The 25,912-nt window shown below is 44.1% G+C and overlaps 1 protein-coding gene across 2 annotated transcripts in view; it reads right to left on the bottom strand.

Moving 5' to 3' along the window:
- Positions 1-25,912, bottom strand: part of aff2 (AF4/FMR2 family, member 2) — a 473,840-nt gene that overhangs the window by 166,490 nt on the left and 281,438 nt on the right. For both annotated transcript variants that reach the window (XM_080187812.1, XM_080187813.1), the window contains exons 5-7: positions 11,312-11,398; positions 8,732-8,768; positions 8,434-8,485 (exon numbers count right to left, since the gene is read on the bottom strand). In XM_080187812.1, coding sequence (XP_080043938.1) covers positions 8,434-8,485; positions 8,732-8,768; positions 11,312-11,398 — 176 coding nt within the window. The remainder of the gene's footprint in view (positions 1-8,433; positions 8,486-8,731; positions 8,769-11,311; positions 11,399-25,912) is intronic.

Below are 25,912 nucleotides of genomic sequence, written 5' to 3'. Positions count from 1 at the left end.
ATGTCCTTTAGGCAGAAAAATTTGCCATCCTTATCGGGTCTGGCCTTATATGACTCCAGAGTCGCAGCAACGTGTTCTCTGAAATGGCCCAGCAAGCCACTCAGTTCAAAAGCAATTAGAGATGGGCAATAAATGCTGGCCTTGGCAGAGATGACCATATCCATGAAAGAATGAAACATTGAAGAGCTGGTTCATCACTCAGCCACATAGATCTTTTTTTAAGGCAAGGATAGATAGATTTTTGAACAGTAAAGGAACTAAGGGTTATGGTGAGCGGGTGGGTAAGAGGAGCTGAGCCCATGAAAAGATCAGTGATGATCTTTTTGAATGGTGGAGCAGGCTCGAGGGGCCAAATGGCCTAATCTTGCTCCTAGTTCTTATGTTCTAATCAGACGTGATTTATTGTACATGATTGGCCAAAGCCAAAATAATTCCTCCCCCATGATGCAAAAAACAAAACAAAGTTTAAAGTTTATTTACTAGTGTCACAAGTAGGCTTACATGAACACTGTAATGAAGTTATTGTGAAAATCCCCTAGTCGCCACATTCCGGCGCCTGTTCGGGTACACTGAGGGAGAATTTAGCGTGCTCAATGCACCTAACCAGCATATCTTCCAGACTGTGGGAGGAAACCAGAGCACCAGGAAGAATCCCATGCAGACTCTGCACAGACATGAGCCAGGAATCAAATCCGGGTCCCTGGCACTGAGGCAGCAATGCTAACCATTGTGCCACCATGCCTCCCCAACACAACACATTGTAACAAAAAAAACACATCAAGCATATTTTTTTCTTCAAGTTCCTGTCTTGTCATTGAGTGTTAGTCACCTGAAAGTGTATCATGGCTTCCCCAAGATGTCCCACCTCATAAAATTAATGGGTGTGATTTCACACTGAGCACAGGCCAACATTCAGCCCTGCACCTAGAAATGCAGCATCTTGAGATATTCCACATGACTCCGGCATTGATCTTTCTAAAGGTAGAAAGGTCTTACAGTTTTCCTAATAGCTGGCAAAATCTGTGCACTGAGGGACCACACTGACAAACACTGTGGTGGCTCTTTGAGTCCTGACGCCTACTGCTCCTCGTAACTCACGAACATAATAGAATTAATTTTGAAAGGGATTGCATTTGAAGTCATAAAATGAAGAGTGCAAGTTTAAGACGTTCAGACTGAAAAGAAAGATAACAATCTCGCCTGCAATGCTGGGCTCCATTTCAATCTTGTCAACTCCCAGCATAGGTCAAAAGGCAACTCCTAGCTGGTCTCTTATGAGAGACACGTATTAGGCTCCTGATCATCGTCAGGAGAAAATTGCTGCAACAAATCTTTGGGTTTGGGGCTAGCGCATCTTCAAAGCAAAATCCTTTGCCTCCTGCAGAGTTTACAAAGGGCAGCCCATGATTTAAAGCCAGCCACCATTTGGAACCCTGTACCATTGTGATTGTTCACCTAGCCTGCGGCATCCGTCTTTGGAGTTGTGTCTCCAAGTGCTTGGCTTGGCCCATGGCCATCTCATATCGCAGTCAGCACATCAGTGTTTCAGACTGCATGCCTAAACTGATTTAAAATTCATGGCAACAAGTGTGCTTTACTTCTAATCAAGGGTGATCGGTTACTGTTTTTTTCCAACAAAAAAAAATCCGAGGAAGGGAAGAAAGATTTCTCTCAGGCAAAGGCCCAGATTATTTCAATTAGGGAGATGTCATTGCCAATCGTACCAAACTTCTCTTGCAGAGTTCATTGCTTCTCGGAGAGTTTTAAGTTTCCTCCTGCTTCTTCAAAGATTTAATTTTCGAGATACCGTTGCCACGGAAACAACTGGGAATTTAAATCCAGTGCTGAGGGTCAATCTGGGCCAACAACTTGAGTTGTTTCTCAGCCCCACGGATACTGCCAGACAAAGGAACAAGCTGCAACTCAGTCCAAGCACACAAAAAAAGGCCACACATACTGCTCCAAGAAAAACGAAAGATTGATTTTCAGCAGCAGGGCACGGCAGAGGCTGGAAATCCCAAGTAAAAATATAAAATATGCAAGGAATAAGGTGCTGGAAATACCTGGCAGATTGGGCAGCACTTGTGGAGAGCAGCATTGGTAACATTTCGGGGTAATGTTCTGATGAAGGTTAATCATCCTAGAGGATTTTCACAGTAACTTCATTGCAGTGTTAACGTGAGCCTACTTGTGACACTAATAAATAAACTTAGACATAATCATGGACCCAAAGTATTAACTATCTTTCTCTCCATAGATTCTGTCTGACCCTGCTGGGATTGATTTTAAAGTAAAGTTTATTCATTAGTGTCACAAATAGGCTTACATTAAGATCGCAATGAAGTTAATCCCTCCCTCAAGATGCAAAAAACAAAACAAAGTTTATTTACAATAGTCCAAAGTGAGCTTATATTAATACTGCAATGAAGTTACTGTGAAAATCCCCTCGTCGCCACACTCCGGTATCTGTTTGGGTACACTGAGGGAGAATTTAGCATGGCCAATGCTAGAATGAATAAATTGCTAACCAGCACGTCGTTTAGACTGTGGGAGGAGACCAGAACACCCAGAGGGAACACACACAGAGATGGGGAGAATGAGCAGTCTCTGCACAGATAATCACCCAAGGCTAGAATTGAACCCGGCTCCCTGGCACCGTGAGGCAGCACTGCTAACTACTGTGCCACCGTGCTGCCACATTTTCACTGTCATTTTTGTGACTATTGAGCACGGCGGCACAGCATTTTCAAAATTGGCACCAGGGAAGTGCAATCGATCACTTTATAATACAAGAATCCTGATACTTAAAGTTGAAATGCTCCCTCCAACCATCATAATTACTCTAAGTGCCAATGACAATCAGATGTTCCTCACACCCAGTGTTGCTGTAGTGCAATTAGATGAAAATTAGTCAGCTGATACGAGAAAAGAAGGCAAGTAGTTAAACTGAGAGTGTGGTGAGACATGGGCACTGCGGGTGTCCCAAAAACTGCTCTACTTTAAGTGAATGCTCGCACAAAAGAAGATTAAAGAATTAATTAAGCTGGTGTTTAATGGAGGCGATGGGGGGGTCTGATCTGATGGCTGAAGAGTCAGCTCTGGGTCGCGTCTCTTTGGGATGGACCAGTCAGGCCAGCGGCGAGCTGCATTTAACCTTTCAAAGAACTTGTGCCTCTGTAATTGTCAGTTCTGTTCTCGGAAAAGGCTTCCAACTCTTCACCCTATTTATACCCCTCATAATTTTATAAACTTCTATCAGAATGTCCCTCAATCTCTGTCTTTCAAGGGAGAACAATCCCAGTTTATTCAATCTCTCCTCATAGCTGACACTCTCCGTATCAGGCAACATCCTGGTGATCCTTTTCTGCATTCTTTCCTACTGTAATGACAATGATCTCAGCTTCTCCATTCTATCCATGTCACTGTAATCACTCATCTGGAACTATTCTAGTACATCTATTTCATAGTCTCTCCAAGGTCTTCACTTGCTCCTGTAAGTATGTTGCTTAGCATTGGACGCAGCACTCCTGCTGGTGTGGATGAGATATTTCAGAGTGTCTGTTGATGCTGCAGTGTCAGCCAATGAGGTGGAGCAGGGCCAACAGTAAAGCTCACAGCAATCCCTCTATTTATTCAACAAACAACAAAGTATCTAAGTCTATTCGTATAATAAATTTTTAAATATATTCTCCTTCCAAGGAATCTAAGCCTTTGTTGGCAAGACCTACATTTGGTGTGAGTCCTTAATTATCCTTGGACTCTCTGGCTTGCTAAACCATTCCAGAGAACAATTGAGAATCAATCATATTGCTGTGCGTCTGGAATCCCATGTTGGCCAGACTGGGTAAAGATGGCAGATTTCCTTCTCTGAAGCACATTAGTGAATCAGATGACTTTTTATAACAATTGCTAACAGCAGTAAAGGTCATCGATGCCAAGACTAGCTTTATATTCCCGATATGTTATATTTCATTTGAATCCATGTCCTCAGAGTATTAGCCTGGGCCTTTGCAGTATTAGTCCCGTGACATTACCACAATGTCTAAATTAACTCCATAACGTACCTTAGAGCTTTTGATTTAGTTCCTAAAAACTGTGAAGTGCTTTGGGATGTCCAGATGTCAAGAATGGCTCTATAAGAATGTAAGTTCTTTCCCTTGCCCATCTCCAGGCACAGACTCTCAATGGACAACACATGTCCCAATTCTAGCAGAAATAGTAAGGGAGGCATAATTTGGTGGATAAATCCAGGCTCTTCCAAGATCCATGCTGCAACAGAATGCCATTATAGAATGGAACGGAATAGGATCGCAAAACAGTACAGCATAGAAGGAGGCCACTGTCTCCTATTTAAAAAGAGCCCCTACAAACTACAGCAAACAAAATTTGTGATGAACCTACAGCAACTTCTCTCAATACAAGCAAGAGCATATCTCCAGCAGTGAGATGGTTAAATTATGAAAATTATGGCTGGAATTCTCCCATCCTGCCCACAACTTGAATTCTAGAGGGGTGGAACATGTAAAGGTCCATTGAAGTCAGGCAGAATTCTCCAGTTTTCAGGTGAGCGCGGCCAGAGAATCCCGCCCCAAGTGTGTAAAATTAATCTCAGTCACTTACAGCAGTGCGGTCTCCAGGGCTCATTGCGGAGGTGGGGACGGAGGGGGGACGGGGGTGGGGGGACGGGGGTTGGTTTGGCGGGGATGACCCACTCGGTCTCATTAAGTTGAGAACTGAATTGTCACTGTAAGCAGCCAAAATCTTGCCACTAACAATTCCAGCAGAATCAGCTCCCAGTCTAATCAGAATAATGATGGTGGTGGCAGATGGAGTAAGTATGCCAGGAATTTTTACAACCTTTGTTCTGAGGGGTCTCAACAGCCAACACAGATCTTCATTAAAAAAAAAATTCTCATTATCAGAGCCATTCAAATCAAAGTTTATTGTTACGGGCTCTCTCGTGGTTCTGTGTTCATTGTCGTCATAGCTATTCTCGTCTCAGTTTACTTCATATAAAGACAAGTAATCATGTGTACAGTGATTCTCTTTGAAATAAGAAATTACTGATTACATTCGGGCTTTAATGTTAATGTTGTACTGAATGTTTTATTTAATGTTTGACTCCACTAAATGCATCGCAACTATGAAATGAAAATTCATTAGCACTCAAGAGCTGACAAGGCACGCTTTAAACCAAAACAAGAAACAACATCAATGTACCGGTTGCGATTCTCCAGCCGCTCGGATTCCAAAACCAGAAATCCCTGCCCGAGGTCAATGGACCTTTAAACGGTCTGCCAAACTTTCTGTCCCGCCCGCGTGTGAAATAAATACTGTGACATAAGGACCGATTTTCGAATGGAATTTCCCCGGTGAGAAGCTGTGCTCCTCGGGAATTTTGATCTGTAAATCTGCGCCTTGATTTTTCGGTCACCTGAATTGACAGATGGAAAGTTAGGCCTTGTGATTTCCAGCTCTCTGCTCCCAGCAGGTCTGACTTTTCACTGGGAGTGCTCGGCATGGAGAGTTGGGCCTATAGTGAGATGGTCAAGCGCTGACCTCGATGTGACACGGTGGGATCCCACCCCCCTCCCCCCACCCCCAACCCACCCGCTGTGCGTGTTTGCCCCGCCACAGGGCTGGTGAGCCAATGAAATCTCCATTCACTATCTCTAGAATCTCTTTGGGAGCGCAACAAGACTGGAGGCAACTGAAATTTTTAAAACGGAGTTTGATAGATTTTTGATGGATATGATACAGCTGCAAAGCAAGGTGGGTAAATGGGACTAGTATGCAAGTCAGCCTTGATTTAATTCCTCCGCTGTCCATGGGTAAAAATCCTGTGACTCCCTCCCTAACAACACCATGGGTGTACCTGCACCACATGGACTGCAGCAGTTCAAGAAGGCAGCTCACCATCACCTTCTCAAGGACAATTAGGTATTGGCAATGAATGCTAGCTGAGCCAGTCATGCCAAAGTGCTGTGAAAGAATATAAAAAATTAAGATCGCGGTATCGTCATTGGACTAGAAATCGAGACAGCCAGGATAATCATCTGAGAACCCAGGTTCAAATCCCACCATAGCAGATGACGAAATTTGAATTCAATAAAAGATATTTGGAATTAAGAATCCATCAATGACCATGAACCCATTGTCGATTGTCATAAAAACCCATCTGGTTCGCTCATGCCCTTGAGGGAAGGAAATCTGAACCCCTTACCCAATCTGGCCTACATGTGACTCCAGAGCCACAGCAATGTTGTCGATTCTTCAAGCACCCTCTGAACTGGCCATGTCAGCCATTCAGTCCCAGGGCAACTGGGGATGAGCAATAAATGCTGACTCAGCCAGCAATGCCCACATATCACGAACAAATAAGAGAAATGGTGGATGGGCTGAATGGTCTACTCCTGTTCCTATGTTCCATTTGCTCTGAGTTAATTGGGATATGTTTAGAGCACTAATTTGGGTCTGCTTAGACCAGCCAACAATAGGCAGAGTGCAAGAGATTAATTTCAACATTAGGAGGACAGTATAAGTGGACAATGGACAATAGGCAAAGAGTCCTTCAGACTATAAAGCAGCAGGTTGGAATCATTTGCTCATTTGTAAAGAAAGGTTCACTGTGTCAATTTCTATTTGTCCGTTTAATGTAATTTTGATAATGACGAGTTACTGTTTGGATTGAAGTTAAAGTACCTCTGCTTTGATATGTAAACTCCACATTTATGTGAAAGGCCTTGTAATTTAACCCCATTAACGTAATAGCACATGAATAATCCTGACCTTCATAGTCACACCTCAGTTCTTTTCCATGTCTCTATTCATCTCATTACTCTGCATTCAACCGACTTTTTAAAGCATCTTTGAATTGCTTCTTTTCCAATATTATTTCATTGACAGCTTGTACATTTTATTCGGAGTGCATCTGAAGCTGCTTAATATCAGAACTCAAATGCAGTCTTCAAGATTATGAAGTGGTTTGAAAGAGTATATGTCAAGAAGATCACTCCACTTGTGGGCAAGATCTGAGCTAGTAAATATAAGATAGCTACTAATAAATCTTCCAGGGGATTCAAATGATACTTCTTCCACCAGAGAGCTGTGAGAATGCGAAACTCACTATCACAGGACTAATTGAGGCAAATACCATAAAACCACAAGATGTAGGAGCTGATGTAGGTCATTTGGTCCAAAGAGTTGGCTACGCCATTCAATGAGATCATGATTGATCTCAAATTACAATTCTCAACTTCACCTGAACCTTATCCCCATATTCATAGATGCCCTTACTGATTAAAAATCTGTCTATCTCATCCTCGAACATACTTAACGATTCCGCCTCCACAGCCTCTGCTGAATTCCCTCAGAGGGAAGAAACTCCTCATCACCCCTGTCTTAAATGGGTGACCCCTTGCATTTACTCTGTCAAGCTCCCGGAGAATCCTACATGTCTCAATAAGGACACCCGCCCCACATTTGATTTGATTTGATTTGTTATTGTCACATGTATTAGTATACAGTGAGAAGTAATATTTCTTGCATACCGTTCATACAGAAGGAGAGGAGAGAGTGCAGAATGTAGTGTTACAGTCATAGCTAGGGTGTAGAAAAAGATCAACTTAATGCAAGGTAGGTCCATTCAAAAGTCTGATGGCAGCAGGGAAGAAGTTGTTCTTGTGTCAGTTGGCATATGACCTCAGACTTTTGTGTCTTCTTCTGATGGAAGAAAATGGAAGAGTGAATGTCCAGCGTGCGCGGAGTCCTTAATTTTGCTGGCTTCTTTTCTGAGGCAATGGGAAGGAAATCTTCTAGGGAATGGAAAGAAGGCAGTATGGAATGGAAGGATATGGTGAACACTGGCATTTTTTGTTTATTTGTTCAAGGGATGTGTGCATCAGTGGCTGGGCCAGGATTTATTGCCCATCCCTAACTGCCCTTGAACTGAATGGATTGCTTGGCCATTTCAGAAGGTATTTTTTAAGAGCCAACTACATTAATGCGGATTTTCAGTCTGGCCAGACCAGGTAAGGGCACCAAATTCCCTTCCTTTAAGGACATTAGGGAGCCAGATGTTTTTTTTTACAACAATCAACAATGATTTCATGGTCATCAGTTCCAGATTTTTATTGAATTCAACAGCTGCCATGGCAGGGCTTGAACTTAGGTTCCCAGAGAATTACCCTGGGTCTTTGGATTACTAGCTTGTAGATTGGGTCGTTGGACCTCAGATGCTCAGATGCAGTCTTACTAAAAGGGGCCTAGCATGCGCACAACACATTGACTCCTTCACTCCTCAGGATCACAAGCCCTAGTCAACCTTCAATACTTCTGCAACATACTGATGAGATCATCACACTCTCAAACAGCCATCAAGAAAGTGGCGAGCTTTATTTTAAAAGAAAAAAAAATTCAGCCCAGGGTACTTACGATTTCTGTGGTGCAGACTTTGTAGGAGGTTTTTCCTGTACATCACAGCGCTCTGGAAAGAAGCAGGCATTTGGAGTGTCACATCTTTGTTATTTTTACATAGGGCCTATCTACAGCTGTTGTGATTCCCATTGAAATTCTCCTATCAATGTGCCACAACACAGAATACTTTATCATCAGGAAATTATTCTTCCATCTTCTAAGCGTCTGCACCATGTAATTAACATTCCAATATTAAGTTTAATTACAGACAAGAGCATTAATTTGCCTTTAAAGACAAGAGTAAAAGGTGACCTACTTTGCCCATTGTACCCGGAGGTTAGATGCTGAGGCTCCTGCAAACAAAGAACATGAGACACATCAGAGCTCGCTTCCTAACCACACAGTACAAGGAAAGGAGAGGCAAGAATTTGTTCATTTAGCTTTTACGTGTAATGATTGCAGAAATTAATGACTGAAAATACAAAAGCAATTAAGCAGAACACAATGGCACTGTGTCGTACTGTTTGTGTCAGATAATTACCTGGTTGAATTAGAACTAAACACACAATTCGAACAGAATGAATATAGGATCAGGGTGACAGACTACTGCTGATGAAAGAATATCTCATGTTATGTCATCCTAACAATATCTCTTTGAAACATTTAATACAGTGTCTATTTCATTAAAGAGCAGACATCACATGCATATTAAGCGAGGGATTTCCATATTCCTTTTTATTGTGATAAATGGAAGTCTCATTTATCCTAAAAGTAGTTAAAAGCGATAAAATAGCCAGCCAAATTACAGCTTAGCAACATAGCCTATTCTGGTGATGCAACCTGCACATTGGCACTTCTGGTATGCCTTTTTTCTTCTGAACTGAGGATTCCCCCATCTCCTACTGTTACATCCCCTTCTGGCCACTCCTTCCCCTACCCCACCCCATCCCCGACCCCCAACATTGTTGACAGGCCTCACAACTGTGCCCGTTCCATCTTCTGCTCTAACTCCTTTCCCTTCCTCCCAGAACCAAGGTAGAGTTTTCCTTGACCTTGCTGACCTCTACCTTCAATAGACTATTCTCCACTATTTCCACTTGATGGCACCGGCAGCCTCCCCTCCTCCTCATTTCAAAAGGGCTATCTTCTCACAATATCCTGGTCCACTCCTCAACCAATCTGCACCCCCCTCCTTCCCAATGGCAAGTGCAGGAGATGCTAAACCAGCCCTTTTCACCCTCTATCTGCTCACTCTCCAAAGCTCCAAACACACTTGTAAGCAAAACTGATCCACATGCACTGGGTTCAAATTACTGTGCTGTATTTTTTGCTGACAATGCTCTATACTGGGGAGAACAAACACAGATTGGGCAAATGCATTGTGGAACATCTTCTTTCAGTTTGCAACTGATGGCCTGTCGTTCTGATCCTCCCTCTTGCTCTCTGACTGAACTCCCTGTCCTCAGCCTCCTCAGTGTTCCAGTGAAGCTCCAGGAACAGCACCCTAGCTTTTGATTAGTCATTCCCAACTCAACTTCGAGTTCAACAATTTCAGACAGTAATGTATTCTCTGTTTTGTTTCCTTTCTCTTTGTAGGATTTGGTTTTGCTCTTGTTTTTTTCTTGTGTTTGCTGTCAGCTCATCATAGACTCCCTACCATGCAGAAGAGGTCTTTCAACCCATCGAATCTGCACTGATTCTGATTCACCCTGACACTGCCCTATCTCTGTTATCCTGCCATTTACCATGGCCAATCTACTTAATCTACACACATCCTTGAACATGAATGGCCAATCCACCTAACCTGCGCATCTTTGGACTGTGGGAGGACCCAGAGGAAACCCACGCAGACACAGGGATGAATATGTAAACTATTGTGCCCCCACTATTATTCTGCCCTTCACACTCCTCTGGGCAAATCTTTTTTCATTACTCCTCCTTTTGGCTCTACACCATCATTTTTTTTCAATTAGTCTCCCCTGTCATCAAAGGACTGGCGTGCAAGTCAAGGTTTCTGACTTTCAGAACTGATGAAGCAAAATGGCCAGAAAATCGGAAGCGCTGTGAATGGGATCTTGTCTATCTCCAACTCCAGGATCTACACATCCTGTTAAGCAAGGATCCACTGGGATCTGAATCTCCAAATATTGACCCTAAGGTGGCAAATATAACCAGATGCAGAAATTTCATGCAGAAAACCTCAGATGCGTTATTCGCATCACTCTTGTCTAAAGCCCATCTCTGACACCTTCCATTGGAAGGATATTTGGATGTTAGGGTGGGAAGAGGTTCAGGTGGAGCATAAACACCAGCATAGAGCAAGTGGACCAAGTGGCCTGTTTGTGTGTTGTGAATTCTGCGTAATTTAATGTATTTCTTTGGTCCATGTTGCATGGACACTCCAAACTACTATAAAGGATTAAGTCCAAGGACAATGACAGTAATCAACTTCCATATAAAACCTTGATATTGTAGCTCAGTGTGAGGCTAGAACTGTATCTGTTTCAATTCTAAAACCGAGTTGCTATCAAAAGGTGTTACTTCTAACATGTTTCCCACTCCTGATTGGCACAGTGGTTAGCACTGCTGCCTCACAGCACCATGGGCCTGGGTTCAGTTCCCAGCTTGGGTCACTGTCTGTGTGGAGTTTGCATGTTATCCCCGTGTCTGCATGGGTTTCCTCCGGGTGCTCCAGTTTCCTCCCATAGTCCGAAAAACGTGCCAATTGGCCATGCTAAATTCTCCGTCAGTGTACCCCAACAGGCAGCAGAGTCTGGCAACGAGGGGATTTTCACAGTAACTTCACTGCAGTGTTCATGTAAGCCGACTTGTGTCACCAATAAAATAAACTTTAAATCCATCAGACTAAATACGGTCTCAAACAGCAGATCCCTACCTTGTTTGGAATAGGGAACTTAGTTGGTTCAGCCTTGCCAGGTGTGTGTATGGCCGTTAAGGGAGGCGGCCACGAATGTGTCATCTCCTGCAGTGAAAAAAAAACAGAACAATTTCACAGATCTATTTGTGACCCATTTCACGTTGCATCGCCTGCGTATTGTTGTAACCATTGTAAAAGTCCCCGGTAGACACCTCACTGCTCAAAGCACACCCTCTTGATATTACTGTAACGACATGCAAAGCCAAACCTTACTGTTACATTTTTTTTGATATTTGCCCTGTGATTATTCTGTACGCGTGGAGTATTGGTGATGAGTTATTCCTTCTTACACTGCTGGCTCCGATACTTCAAAAGTATAGCAATTAAAAGAAAAAGAGATTTAACTAAAAGCTATATCCCATTTCTTCTAAATGTGCTGATGATATGGGACACTAAGCTGTCACAGGCACTTTGCATAAATGAGATACTTTCTACTCAAAGCTCCATTAGATGTGTGGGCGAGAACCATACAGTCCTCTGCTGTGTGTTGCTGCAGGCTAATGATATACGGTCTCCAGAATTTAAAATCGGCTTTGTTCTTGGAAGACAGTTTCTACTGAGCTCTGTCACAGCCTTTGTTTAGTGTTATTAAACATGTTCCTGACTATTCGATAAACTCACCTAACACCAATAAAGCCTGGCTTAAAAGGCATTGCATTTCTCTGCTAAACTCTACATTGGTAAGACTGAATGATTTGGCAGGTGGAGTGCAGACAACATAATGATGATCACCAACCTAATGGCTTCACTCTTGTGTCAAACTCAACTGTGTGAATGTAACTAGAGAACTGAGATGAGCTGAGTTCCTCTCGGCACTTTCTCATTTTTTTTTCCCTGTTTAAGAAGCATAGTGATGTACAAAATGACTCAATAGACATTGCAGGTAGTGCAGTGCTTATGCACTGGAATGTCATGCTATTGAAGTGTTGTATGTGGTCTCCAGGTGGGCCATTCACCCACTGGCATCTTCACTATTCCAGCGTGGTTGTGTAACCGGGTGAAAAGCAAAGGGGAGGCATGTCAGCCATACTTATACGTGTCAATTTCAACATATTCCCTCTGAATAGGTTTGGTGTGATCAAGACCAACTCCAGAATCCGAGCACACCATCTAGGCTGATTCTACTGTGTGGTATGAAGGAAGGGTTGCTTTTTTAGAAGGCAATCTTTAAATGAGATGGCACAGTGGCACAGTGGTTAGCACTGCTGCCTCACAATGCCAGGAACCCGGGTTCAATTCTGGTCTTGGGTGACTAACTGTAAGGAGTCTGCATGTTCTTCCCGTGTCTACGTGGGTTTACTTTTCCCAAGGGTGCTCCGATTTCCCCCAGCAGTCTAAAGATGTGCGGGTTAGGTTGATTGTCCATGCTAAATTGCCCCTTAGTGTCAGTGGGACCATCAGGGTAAATATGTGGGGTTACGGGGCTAGGGGCTGAGTGGGATTGTTGTTGGTGCAGGCTTGATGGGCTGAATGGCCTCATTTTGCACTGTAGGGATTCTATGTCTATGTCTAAATGGAGGCCCTTTCCTGGCAGATGTTAAAGATCCAGCAGAATAATGTGATGCAGAGCAGCGGGATACTCTGGCTCCAAACCAATTCCAACAAAATGGATTCATTGGGTATTTATCTCACTTATTTTTGGGGGAATCTTATTGAATACCATCTGGTTGCTCTATTTGTCCATAAAATGTGAGTGACCACATTTAATTGCTACAAGCAATTTGATTTGATTTGATTTATTACTGTCACATGCATTAGCATACAGCGAAAAGTATTGCTTCTTGCACAGTGTATAGGCAATGCATACCTTACATAGAGAAGAAAAGGAGAGGGCGCAGAATGTAGTGTTATAATCTTAGCTAGGGTATAGAGAAAGATCGACTTAATATTGACTATGATGGATTTTTCAAACATCCCGTGGAAGGACTGCACACACGTCACCAATTAAAGTCCTTCCGTTTCCCAGGGTTGGTGGAAGACTGACCCAATCCATCTTGTCCTTGGTCTCCCTGATCATTAATCGCCATTGTCAGTCCCTCAAAACGAGGAGAATGCTTGTCACAGAGTACAGCCCATGGCAAGAACCTAGGCCTGGATTCTTGCAATGCGAGGAGGTTGTTGCAGTGCAGCTAACACACGGTTTTGGCTGACCAGGATTCTCTCCCAGTCCAGTCTCACCACCGGCCCGTTGATGTATTAGAAGGATTGACAATCAACCTGTTTGGCCACATTGTGAACACACCTTCCATAGCCATCTTGAAGCAGGGCTCGAACCTATAGTTCCTGCCTCAGAGCTTGACCCAGATGCCACAAGCCGTCCTCCTGACTGTACAGAGAGTGAAGGACACGAGATCTGTTGACCCACTTACTCTCTCATACCAGCTGACTGCCTACTGCCACCAGTAACAGTCAATTGAGTTGGAGGGCCAAAGGGCCTGTTCCTGTGCTGTCATTTTCTTTGTTCTTTGCACTGACAAAGTAATGGCAAACAGCCAACACAAAAGATTTATCCTCACCTGAATTTTAGTGGCTTCGAATTCAGGTATTTATTTTTCTTCATGCAACAACATTCCCTAGCTGGCTAAAATCTACAATAAACAAACAACCTCTCATCCATTATTGTCTTACTCAAACTAAACTCGGGTGGGCTCAGTGCTATTCACTGAGAGGGAGCATCAATCATGGCGGCCCTGTGAAGGGGTTAAACAAAGAGCCTTTGCTCTTGGAACAAAATAAGCTGAATAATCCAGCTCTGAGCAAATGATGACAATGATCAGAGCGGGTGATCATCCACAATCCACGTCGCACTGCTCTAGACAGATGTTGGAGAAAACAGTCACTGTACCATATATCACTGAAGGTCACAGTTTCAAACTCCCAGCTCTACTTGGTAATATTTATAAGGCAGATCACTGGTGAATCAACTTGAATTACTGTAACAAATCTGACCATTTATTTTACTGCAGCAAAAGGTTAGTTTTAGTTGTGAAATCACCATACATCTGACCTCCATTTGGTATTATCAATCACCTGAATAACGTAGGTTAAATTATCACCATTGTGCGGTATATCTCACGTTTACACTGCTTTGGATGGATGTCACTGTCAGCACTTCACACCTGAGCGGAATCTCACCCAGCCTAATTCAATGAGAGGTATTCCGTGCTTTTTGGACACTTTAATTTCTCCATGATATCACACACTTGCCAGTCCCTTCTTGATATCCGAGCACCACACTCTGTGTATGTTCAGGAACACTCTCAATGTATATTCAGGAACACACTATATATTCAGGAACACTCTGAGTGTATGTTCAGGAACACACAATGTGTATGTTCAGGAACACTCTTTGTGTCTTCTGTTTTAACATTCTCAGCCATGTTTTTCCTTCAAAGCCTTGCCTCACCTTGTCTCTAACTTCATCCATCCCCATAACCCACTGCGATCCCTCTAATCCTCCAACTGTGGTGCTTGGTGCATTCCTGAATTGCATTGTTCTGTCATTGGTGGCAATGCCTTCAGTTCCTTGAGTTCATACGCTCTGGAATTCACTCCCTAAACCTTATTATCTCCCTATCCTTCTTTTGTCAGTGAAGATCTCCTTAACACAAACCTCCTGTTGTCTGCCCTACTATGGCTTGCTGTGGCTGATTATATATTTACCAACTCTCCCACAATGTCCCTTACTTGTTTTACCATATTTAATAAACTGTATAAATAAAAATTACTGTTGATTGAGGCGATTTCACGCTTGCACAAAAATACATGTATATGGTTCCGGAATATTATGGGATGATGCCACTGATAACGATGTCCAACTAAATGTTAAAGCCTTCTATTCATGTAGAAGTATTCAAATTCAGAATAATGTTGAAACCAGCGAACATTCCTGTTTCATTATAAAAAACAAGAGGCTGAAGGTTGATTGAGGCCAGTTGACAGCAAGCACGTCATCCTGGTGCCACTGGGTGGTCCTTGGAAAAGTTCTCCTCCCTTGTATTTGACCTTTGATACACTACTGTAAATAAACGTCTTGTTATTCCTTCCTGCTCTGGAAGGAGAGAGAGGACAAATCATTTCATCATCTGGTGCTTTTGAAACTGTGTAATATGCACTGCGCTCAATAGTAAATGATCGGGTAGAGAAAATAGTTTTGTTGACACATGTCCACAAAGTGCATTGAGGACGGCAGCACAGCAACACCAGCGCTGCCCAGAAACCAGCCAGGACCCCAAGGTTCTCGGCCCCTCCCCAGGGGACACCCACCATGGTCATCTCAGCCAACAGTGCATGGAGGGCAGCAGACTGCCTCAACCTCCTGAGGGGATCCTGAGGGGAGGGAGGATGGGGGGGGGGGGCCGGTAGGGGGGAGCGGGGAGAGGTGGGGAGGGAATGGGGATGGGGGGAAGGGCAGTTAGATGTTGCAGGAGGGTTAAGAAGAGTAAAAAACTATTGGCACTTAGTGGGCGTGAGAGATACGGTTGGGTGGCACAGTACTGGCAGCACTGCTGCCTCAGAGCGGCAGGGACCCAGATCCAGTTTTGGCCTCAGGTCACCATCTGGGTGGAGTTTGCATGTTCTTTTCATGTCTTTTTGGTTTCCTCCGGGTGCTCCGGTTTCCTCCCATGGTCCAAAGGGGCGCAGGTAAGATTGACTGGCCATGATTAAATTGCTCCTTAGTGTCAGGGGATTAGCAGGGTAAATATGAGGGGTTGTGGGGAGAGGGCCTGGGTAGGATAGTGGCCAGTGCAGACTCGATGGGCCAAATGGCCTCCATCTGCACTGTAGGGATTGCGTGATTGTGTGATAACAGTCACATGTAGATGGGTCACCATTATCATGTGGTTGTAGAAATATAAAATACATTGTGCACCCACCAAGCATCTGTCATGTCTATTCATGCTACCACACCCTGCAAACCCCCCTAAACACTTTGTGCTTCATCCATGTGGAGTGTCACAATGACCAGGCTATGTTTCTCCCTGTTAGGGAAACCATTCTTCTTCCAGACACCACCACTGCCCCCCCCCACCTCACCCATATCGTGCCCCCACCCCCAATTTTTACTCCCCCCCCCACCACTTTAGGCAGAACCTCCCCATTCATGGAGGCTGCTACAAACCCCACATGATCAGCGCTCTTGCCTCACTGGTCAGTGACCCTTCTCCACTGAGTTGGTATCCAAGGGTTGACGAGGAGCTCATATCCTGCCCACCATGGGTGTGAGATTAATGTCAGTACTGGGATCCCTGACCTTGACAGCCCAGTACTCGCTGAAGGTGGGTAACCTGCATTACTTGACCCGCAACCCTAGCCCAGGAGATACACTTAACTGTATCCCTCGCCTCTTCTCCAGTGCCTCCAGAGCCATGAACACCCTGTACGGTGATGCCATCCTGCAAGCTCACCTCTGAGATTCCCTTGGAGGGAAGGGTAACAGGTTCACACTCCAATAGAGGTGTTGTAAATCACACCAGCTCGGCATCACTCCATCCACCCTTTAAATATTCTGTGGGTCATGCCCCCACTGCCAGGTTCAATGATGGGCAGGGGAAGAGAATTTGGCAGGTGGCTAAAAATGTTGGTTTTTAAGCTGGTGTCAATTTCCCACGGGATCTTCTGCTGGTGCCCGGCATGGTGGGTCATGAAATCCTCTGGATGCTGGCATGAAACCTTCAATGCGATACAGGGGAAGGCCCCACCAGAGTCTTCCCCCAGTTCTCCGTGACGCCAGCAGGAAAATACGTAAGAAAAGAACAAATCTGGAACAATGAGGCATGCAGAATTCGGGATCAATTTGGAGAATGCCTGGGGCTGCCTCCAGTAAATGGGATGGTGGTTGGCAGCAACCCTAGAAAGCCACATCAGTGGATGGAGAGGACCATCTCTCTGGTGGATCTTCCAGTGTCATCGTGAAGGGCCATTTTCCAGCCTCAGCGTGTCCCTGGAGATCCATCTTCTCTCTCCTGAATATACATCTTCTTTCTTCAATGGTGGGTCAATGATGTTGGGAGCATTTTAAATATGGCATCCATTCAAGCCCACCCCAAAATATGGTGTGAGAGCCCTAGATGCATGATTAATGAGACTGGGACTGGAAGATGTGGTGTGGTTTCTGCAGCAGGAAACACTACCCCTCTAAACCCCTCCCCACCCTGCCAACCACCCACTCACCCCGGGAGTGAGTCCCTGATGGGAAAATTTCCAGTGATTACACTTCAGTTTATTTAATAGTGTCACAAGTCAGCTTACATTAACACTGCAATGAAGTTACTGTGAAAATCACCTAGTTGCCACGCTCAGGCACCTGTTCGGGTACACTGAGGGAGAATTTAGCATGGCCAACGCAGCTAACTTGCACATCTTTCAGACTGTGGGAGGAAACCGGAGCACCCAGAGGAGATCCACACAGGCAGAGGGTGAACGTGCAGACATCACGCACACACAAGCCGGGAATCCAACGTGGGTCCCCGGTGCTGTGATGTAGCAGTGGTATTCACTGCACCACCGTGCCACCCCACTTCAGAAATATTTCATTGGCTGTAAGGAGAGAGATTGGGGTTGACCAGAGTTTGTGAAAGGGCATTAATAAATCTATCCTTTTACCTTGCTGAGATACTAAGGTTAATTTATCGCTGTATTATGCAGATCACACCTGAATATAGGAAAATTATATGAGTTAGAACAAATACCTTTCCTATGACTGAAAAATTGTAAATCATGTCTTTGCACAACCAAAACTACACTGTGATTAGGAATAACAAATTAGCTATGCTAATTACTCCTGATTTAAAATGCAAATTGAATTTATTACAAAATAGATTTCTGCTCCTTAAACATCTGTACGAGTTGATTTCATTAATATAAAAAATTGGTAGTTTACAGTTACGCTAACCTAACCCCAGAGCAGAGAGTTACTATATTTTACTAAAGACTTGCTGAGGTCCTGTGAGGTGGGTCACAGCTATCCTGTTCAGCTGTAACATACCCCTTGAAGACCACTTTTGAGATAGACCTGGAAGTAAGGGGAGGGGTTGCACTAAATAAACACATTGTCTGGTTAATTAAAAGCTAATTACTGTTGGCAGTTTCCCACACTCATCTGCAGTACCATAAATATTTTGAAACCTTTGCTGCTTTTGGAACCAGTTTAGTCTTGAGGGCTATTATAACAAAGGAACAGAAAGACTTGCATTTGCGTATCGCCTTTCATGATCACTGGACATCTCGAAGTGCTTTGCAGCTGATGACATGTAGTCAGTGTTGGACTGTAGGAAATACAACAGCTAATTTACACATAACAAACGGTGATGTGATAATGATCAGATAATCTATTTTTTTGTGAGTTTGATTCAAAGATAAATATTGGCCAGGACACCAGAAATAACTTCCCTGCTCTTCTCTGAGATAGCGCCACAGGATCTTTTACATCCACCCAGACAGGCAGATGGGGCCGTGGTTTAACATCTCATCCAGACAGCAGGACCACCAGCATTGCAATGATCCCTCGGTACTCTACTGGGAATGTCAGTCTTACGTTCAGGTCTTCGGGTGGGACTTCAACCCAGAGGCAAATGTACTATTGATTCAGCCCTTCCTGTCATGTGGGGAGCTAAAAAAAAACACATGAGTAGAAACCTGTTCTGCCCTGATCAGGATGAACTCATTCTATCACACCTAATCAGCGTAGAACACCATTATTTGCTGCTTGTTGGATGTCAGCTATAGCAAACCATTCCATGTTTTAATATGGACAAAACCATAGAAATTTACAGAGCACCATTTGGGCCATCACATCTGTTCTAGCTCTTTGGGATGCCTAACTACTTTCACTGCCCTGCTTATTTCCCAAAGCCTTTCATTTTCCTCTGCTTTGAACTTTTATTTATTGCCGCAAAGGAATCTTGCTGTATGCAAAATGCATGCTGTATTTTTGACTGCATAACTATAGCCACTATAGTGGGTGGCATGGTGGCACAGTGGTTAGCACTGCCGTCTCACAACTCCAGGAACCCGGGTTCGATTCTGGCCTTGGGTGACAGTCCTTGTGGAGTTTGCACATCATCTCTGTCACAATCCAAAGATGTGCAGGTTAGGTGGATTGGCCATGATAAATTGTCCCTTAGTGTCCCAAGATGTGTAGGTTCGGGGGAAGTAGCAGGGTAAATACATAGGGTTATAAGGATAAGACCTGGGTAAGATACTCTGCCGGAGATTTGTTACAGAATTGATGGGCCAAATGGCCTTCTTCTGCATTGTGGGGGTTCTCTGACATACTGCACTTCAACTCCAAGCCTTTATGCATGGGGCACTCTGGGATGAGGAAATGGTGAGGAGGTTTTCTTTTGTTTGTTTATTATTCCCTCTTGGGTCATGGGTGTTGCTGGCTTCCACTGCCTGTCCCTCGGACAAAGAGCGGCATTGTATGTTGATATTTTCCTGGATGTTCCTTGGCCCCAAAAATTGGAGTGAAGGAGACTGTCATGGCAAGAGCCCAAAACATATCAACACTCATTAAGGTCTGCAAGATTAAAGCTGCTATCATTGGAAAAACTAATACCTTGTGCAGTTTTATTGCAGGGCTGTTGTACACAGTGAACTACAGACACGACATTGTTGCCACAATGTGATCTTGCATGACAAGACTCTTTAGAGGCTGTTTGGTTGTGCTATCCATGAGCACAGTATGATTTCAACACCAATTGAGTTTGGCTAAACTCTGTCAGAGTGGAAAGGATGGTTAATGAAAGAACTTGCATTTGTATAGCACCTTTGCCAATCTCAGGACACCCCAATTAGTTTCACAGCCAATTAAGTACTTTTGAAGTGTCGTCATTGTTGTATGCAGGGAAACACAGAACGTGATTTGTGCAAAGTCAGCTCCCACAGATAACAATGTGATAATGGCCAGATAATCAGAATCAGAGATGTTGAAGAATAAATGTAGGTCAGCAAAGCAGGAGAACATGCCTGTCCTTCACAATAGTGCCACGGGATATTTCACATTCACCAGAGAGAACCAATAAGGATCCCTACAGTGCAGAAAGAAGCCATTCGACCCATCATGTCTGCACCAAACACAATCCCACCCAGGTCCCATTTCCATAAACCCATGTATTCACCCTGCTAATCTTCAGACACGAGGGTCAACTTAACATGGCCAATCCACCTAACCCGCACATCTTTGGACTGCGGGAGGAAACAGGAGCACCCAGAGGAAATCCACGCAGACCTGGGAAGAATGTGCAAACTCCACACAGACAGTTACCTGAGGCAGGAATCGAACCCAGGTCTCTAGTGCTGCGAGACCTCAGTGCTAACCACTGCGCCACCGCCCCGCCCTGAACAACACATCCGTCTGTATTTGCATTGGACTGTTTGCCTGGGCTTTACGGTCAATGTTTCTGGGATGAAACCTGAGTCCACAAGCTTCTGACTCACAAGTCAGGCCATCACTCACACCGCGCTGAAATATCTTACTGCTGCATCATAAGAACATAAGAACATAAGAAATAGGAGCAGGAGTAGGCCATCTAGCCCTTCGAGCCTGCCCCGCCATTCAATAAGATCATGGCTGATCTGTTGTGGTTCAGTTCCACTTTCCCGCCCTCTCCCCATAACCCTTAATCCCCTCGCTTATCAAAAACCCATCAACCCGTGTCTTAAAAATATTTAGCGAAGCAGCCTCCACCACTTCAACGGGCAGAGAATTCCAGAGATTCACCACCCTTTGAGTGAAGAAGTTCCTCCTCATCAGCCTCAGTACTTGGGCGCTACTGCCTCACTGCGCCAGAAACCCAGATTCAATTCTGGCCTCGGCTTACTGTCTGTTTGGAGTCTGCACATTCTTTCTCCCTGTGTCTGTGTGGGTTTCCTGCGGGTGCTCTGGTTTCCTCCCACACTGCAAAGATGTGCGAGTTAGGCTGATTGGCCTTGCTGAATTGTCCCTTAGTGTCAGGGGAATTAGCAGGGTAACTACGTGGGGTTACGGGGTAGGGCCTGGGTGGGATTGTTGTCGGTGCAGGTTTGATGGGCCAAATGGTCTCTTTCTGCACTGTAGGGATTCTATCATTCTATGATTTGACTGCATAGACATCACTACAAAATAACAACAGCCTGCTTAAACTCCTTATTTCTGAGAAATTGGGTCCACCACAGTATTGATGTACATCTAAGACTATTACTTCCAGTGCAAATGACCCAGGACATTGAGACAGCTGGTTGGTATATAAAGGATTTAAAAAACTTGAACTGACTCATTTGCTATTTTTACCTTACAAAATGTCAATGGTTTTAAATTTAATACACTTCTCAGATCAATTATGAAAATAGTAGGGGCATATGCAGACATGAGGCAATGCCCATCTGTCCCATCTCACACTGGGTAAGTGTGGCAGTAAGTCATAAGAGCTTAGTTCTCTCTCTGAGTTTATCATTTGGAAGGGAAACATTGCTATTTAGAGGAGATAAAAAGAACAAACAAACCTTCATTTATATAGCACCTTCCACATGATCAAAATGCCCCAGAGTTTAACATAGTCAATGATTAAGTGCTTTTGAAATGTAGTCACCACTGTAATGTTGAAAATACGGCAGCAAATTTGTAGACAGCAAGCTCCCACAAAGAGCAATGTGATCAGGTCATCTACATTCAGGTGTTGGCCGGGGAATAACCAAGATATCGAAATAAGTCCTCAAGTCTTTTAACAAGATCATGGCAGATCTTCCGCCTTACTCCAATTTTCCACACTAACTCAGTTTCCCTTAGTAACCAAAAATCTATCAACTTCCATCTTGTACACTTTCAGTGATCGAGCATCTGAAGCTGGCTGTGGGAGAAAATCCCAAAGATTCACAAGCTTTTGAGTGAAGATCCCTTCTTGCACTTGCCCAGGGCAAAAATTTGTCCTTCATGAGGGCAAGAAGATCTGAACTGCACGTGTTTCAAATGTGGTCTCACCCAATGTCCTATAAAACAAACTCCAACAAATTCCCTCCAATTCTGGAATCATGTGCATCCCTTATTTCCTTCCCCCCTTCCCCGGCATATCACTGGGTGGAGAGGTCGGAGACTAGGGGGTCATGTGAGGAAATCTCTGGGAATCTGTCCAGCCAGGGATGGTAAGTTTACCTTCCAGCTCCACTTGCCAATACTTGCCTTCACCACAGCCCCACACCACCCACCCCCTCTGGTCCAGCGCACAGCCCAGTGTACAGCTCCCGTCATTCCATCCACGACCCCACCAGAAACTAGGCAATACTCACCTCGTCAACGCAGGTGCCTTTGAGTGTCAGCCGAGGAAGATTTAAACACACGAGCCATGGGACTCGGGGGCCTGTAACCCTCCCACACCATTCTGAACTGTTTTGTTAAAAAATCTGGCAACAAGTCTCCGTCTGCATATCTTGCTAGTTTCAGTTTGGCAGATTTCCAATGGGTTGTAAAAGCCCTATGCTACATTGAGCTGTGACGGGAGGGGGGGATGGGGGGGGATGCAGTGGTTGGCGGGGAGGGGGGGTTGAGATATGGACGGTGGAGGGGTGTGGTTAGTGCAGTAGATAGAAATCGAGCAACCTGAAAAATGTTTCTGAGAGAATTGAGACCCGCTTTTTTTTTGCAAAAGGTACAAGAGATGTGACTCTAATCTTAAGTAGTTACGGACTTCAAAAGCTAACAGCTGGGGTGGTTAACACATCTGCACTGTTGCAGCTTTCAAAGTGCTGTGTTTTTTTTTATCGCTCTTTAGCTCAGAGTTGTCACGACAAGAACATGCTGTTCATTGCTTGAAAAAACAATCTGCTTTTCTCAGTGATGTCCTTGTGTTTTCTCCAGCTGGCTCCTGCGAGTCTGCACCGACACAAGGCTGGCTCTTAGAGCCGGAAGCATTGTAACGAGTATGAAATTCCATAAAAGCAACCCGATTCCAGTCAGGAATTTCTGAGGTACCCAACAGCATGTGTTATCTGGCTTACATACAAAAAAAATCAACCCAGTAGGAATGAAGGCTAATTAATATAACTGTGACATGTTCCGACAGCCTGAAGCATCTCCCTCCCATGTCCTGTGTAATATCTTCAACAACAAAAAAAAACACAAGCGTCTATTGATAAAATGCTTAAGATATATAAATATTGGGGATATATATAGATATCTCTATATAGGATTCATTCATTTAAGCAGAGATGTACTGTTAGTCATCCCTGCTGACTAAATGCCGTGTTGCTTGGATACAGTTATTTTACATCACCTCTTCCCACAGCTGTCTACATGACTGTCAATTCTGCATGATTGACTCTGCCAGTGGACACGTTACCCGGTTTCCAATGACGTCTGTATAATCATTTGAAATGCACAACATGTACTCCCACACTGCTAATGCTTTATGCCTGCACCAAAAAGCAATCGCCAAGACAGCACCTGGGGTATTTTCAACCTGATTTTAATGCAACGCTCAGAATGAGTTGAATCACGAACAGCAGACTGATAAGAGCCTGCTCCTCGGTTTTTTTTTTGAAGTACAAAGGGATTTTCACAATTATTAAGGGCTGGAAATAGCATTATTTGGCACTGACTTGTTGGGTCTAATATTCCAAATTAGAGTCTTTCATTCTTATGAACTTGTCTTATGTACTCAGCTGACTTGCTCTCCCCATATTATATCCAAGGTATGTGACTAGCCTTAGTGTCTTTATATTCAATACCTTATCATGACCAAGTCCAAAGGCAGTGAATGGAGGGGATATTCTTCAGAGGAAAGTGAGTACTTGTACGGCAGTGAGTGCCTTTCCTTTCGCATTTCATTCATGCAGGAGTGGCACACCAATTACAAATGCTTTTCGGCGTGGCTCTAAGCTCCAGTTCAGACCTCCTGATCTCAAATTCCTGCAACAGGCTTCAACTAGAGGCCTTATTTTCCAACGGTTGAGAATTGTGTAACTACAGTTTGCAATATTCTATGGTAAATTTGAGCATGCACAACTGTTTCACAGGCAATGGTATAGTGTTATGATGACTAGACTATTAATCCAGAAACTCAACTAATGTTCTAGGGACCCGGGTTCGAATCCCACCATGGCAGGTGGTGAAATTTGAATTCAACAAAAAAAAATCAGGAAATGAGAATCTACCGATGACCATGAAACCACTGTCATTTGTCAGAGAAACCCATCTGGTTCACTAATGTTCCTTTAGGGAAGGAAATCTGCCATCCTTATCTCTTCTGGCCTACATGTGACTCCAGAGCCACAGCAATGTGGTTGATTCTCATTTGCCCTCTGAAACGGCCTAGCAAACCATTCAATTCCAAGGGCGACTAAGGATGGGCAATAAGTGCTGGCCAGCCAATGACGCAAATGCCCTATGAGTGAATAAAAGAAAGGTTTTGAAGACAATTGTCAAAATCTTGCTACCGTTTACGCCAGCAGGATCTTACAGTCCTGCCCACGGTTCACCCCTACCACAGGTTTCCCAGCAGTGAGGGTGCATTCAACAAAAAATCCCTTTGACAACAGTGGGATCATAAGATCCAGCCACTAGTGAATGAGGCACTGCCTCCCACCACCACCCAACATACTATGGAGGGGAAGGAAAATCGCACCCAACGCAATTCCTAGACAGAATCGTCTAAATGGGACCTACGGAGCTCATTACAACATGCAAAATATTTCAATGCCTATTTGCCATCTAAGATGGTGACCTAAACTATGTTCATTATTAAGCACAATCAGTCTTCTTCTCAACTTTCTTCCTACACTTTGACATACATGAGGTTTCCATAGCCGGTATTTCCTGGAACAAGTCACTTGCCTGTGGCTATAGTTTGAGAGGTATCACTTCACATTAAGCATGATTGACCAGGAGAACACTACCTGCCATGAGAACATTGGAAGGATATATAGGTTGATAGTTACCCTGTTTAACACATTATGGACACATCTTACATAGTCATCATGTCCCAGAGGAGGCCTTGAACCTGGAACTTCTGGCTCAGAGACAGGGACACTACTGGTTGGAGAAACTTGGTTTGTTCTCATTGGAATGATGGAGGTTGAGGGGTGACCTGATAGAAGTCTACAAGATTACGAGGGGAATGAACAGAGTGGATAGTCAGAAGTTTTTTCCCAGGGTGGAAGAATCAATGACCAGGGGGCATAGGTTTAAGGTGCGAGGGACAAGGTTTAAACGTGAGGTACGAGGCAAGTTTTTTACACAGAGGGTGCTGGGTGCCTGGAAATCGTTGCTGGGGGAGGTAGTGCAATAATGACTTTTAAGGGACGTCTTGACAAATACATGAATCAGATGGGAATAGAGGAAGGGTAAGGAGTTTTAGTTCAGAAGGGCAGCGTGGTCGGTGCAGGCTTGGAAGGCCAAAGGGCCTGTCCCTGTGCTGTAATTTTCTTTGACCTTTGTTCTCACTGTATGCACTATGCAGCTTCACCTGCTTGCTGCACTGTGCATGAATCCGGACATTATGCTCAGTGAGATTGGAAGACAAGTATTTAACATTAGAAAACCATTAGGCAAAAGACTTAATTCATCTACCAGTACTGCATGTCAGC

The sequence above is a fragment of the Carcharhinus amblyrhynchos genome, chromosome 4 (genome assembly GCF_965287045.1).
Source record: "Carcharhinus amblyrhynchos chromosome 4, sCarAmb.v2.hapA, whole genome shotgun sequence".
Classification (NCBI taxonomy): domain Eukaryota; kingdom Metazoa; phylum Chordata; class Chondrichthyes; order Carcharhiniformes; family Carcharhinidae; genus Carcharhinus; species Carcharhinus amblyrhynchos.
This window is presented reverse-complemented; position numbering and strand designations above follow the sequence as displayed.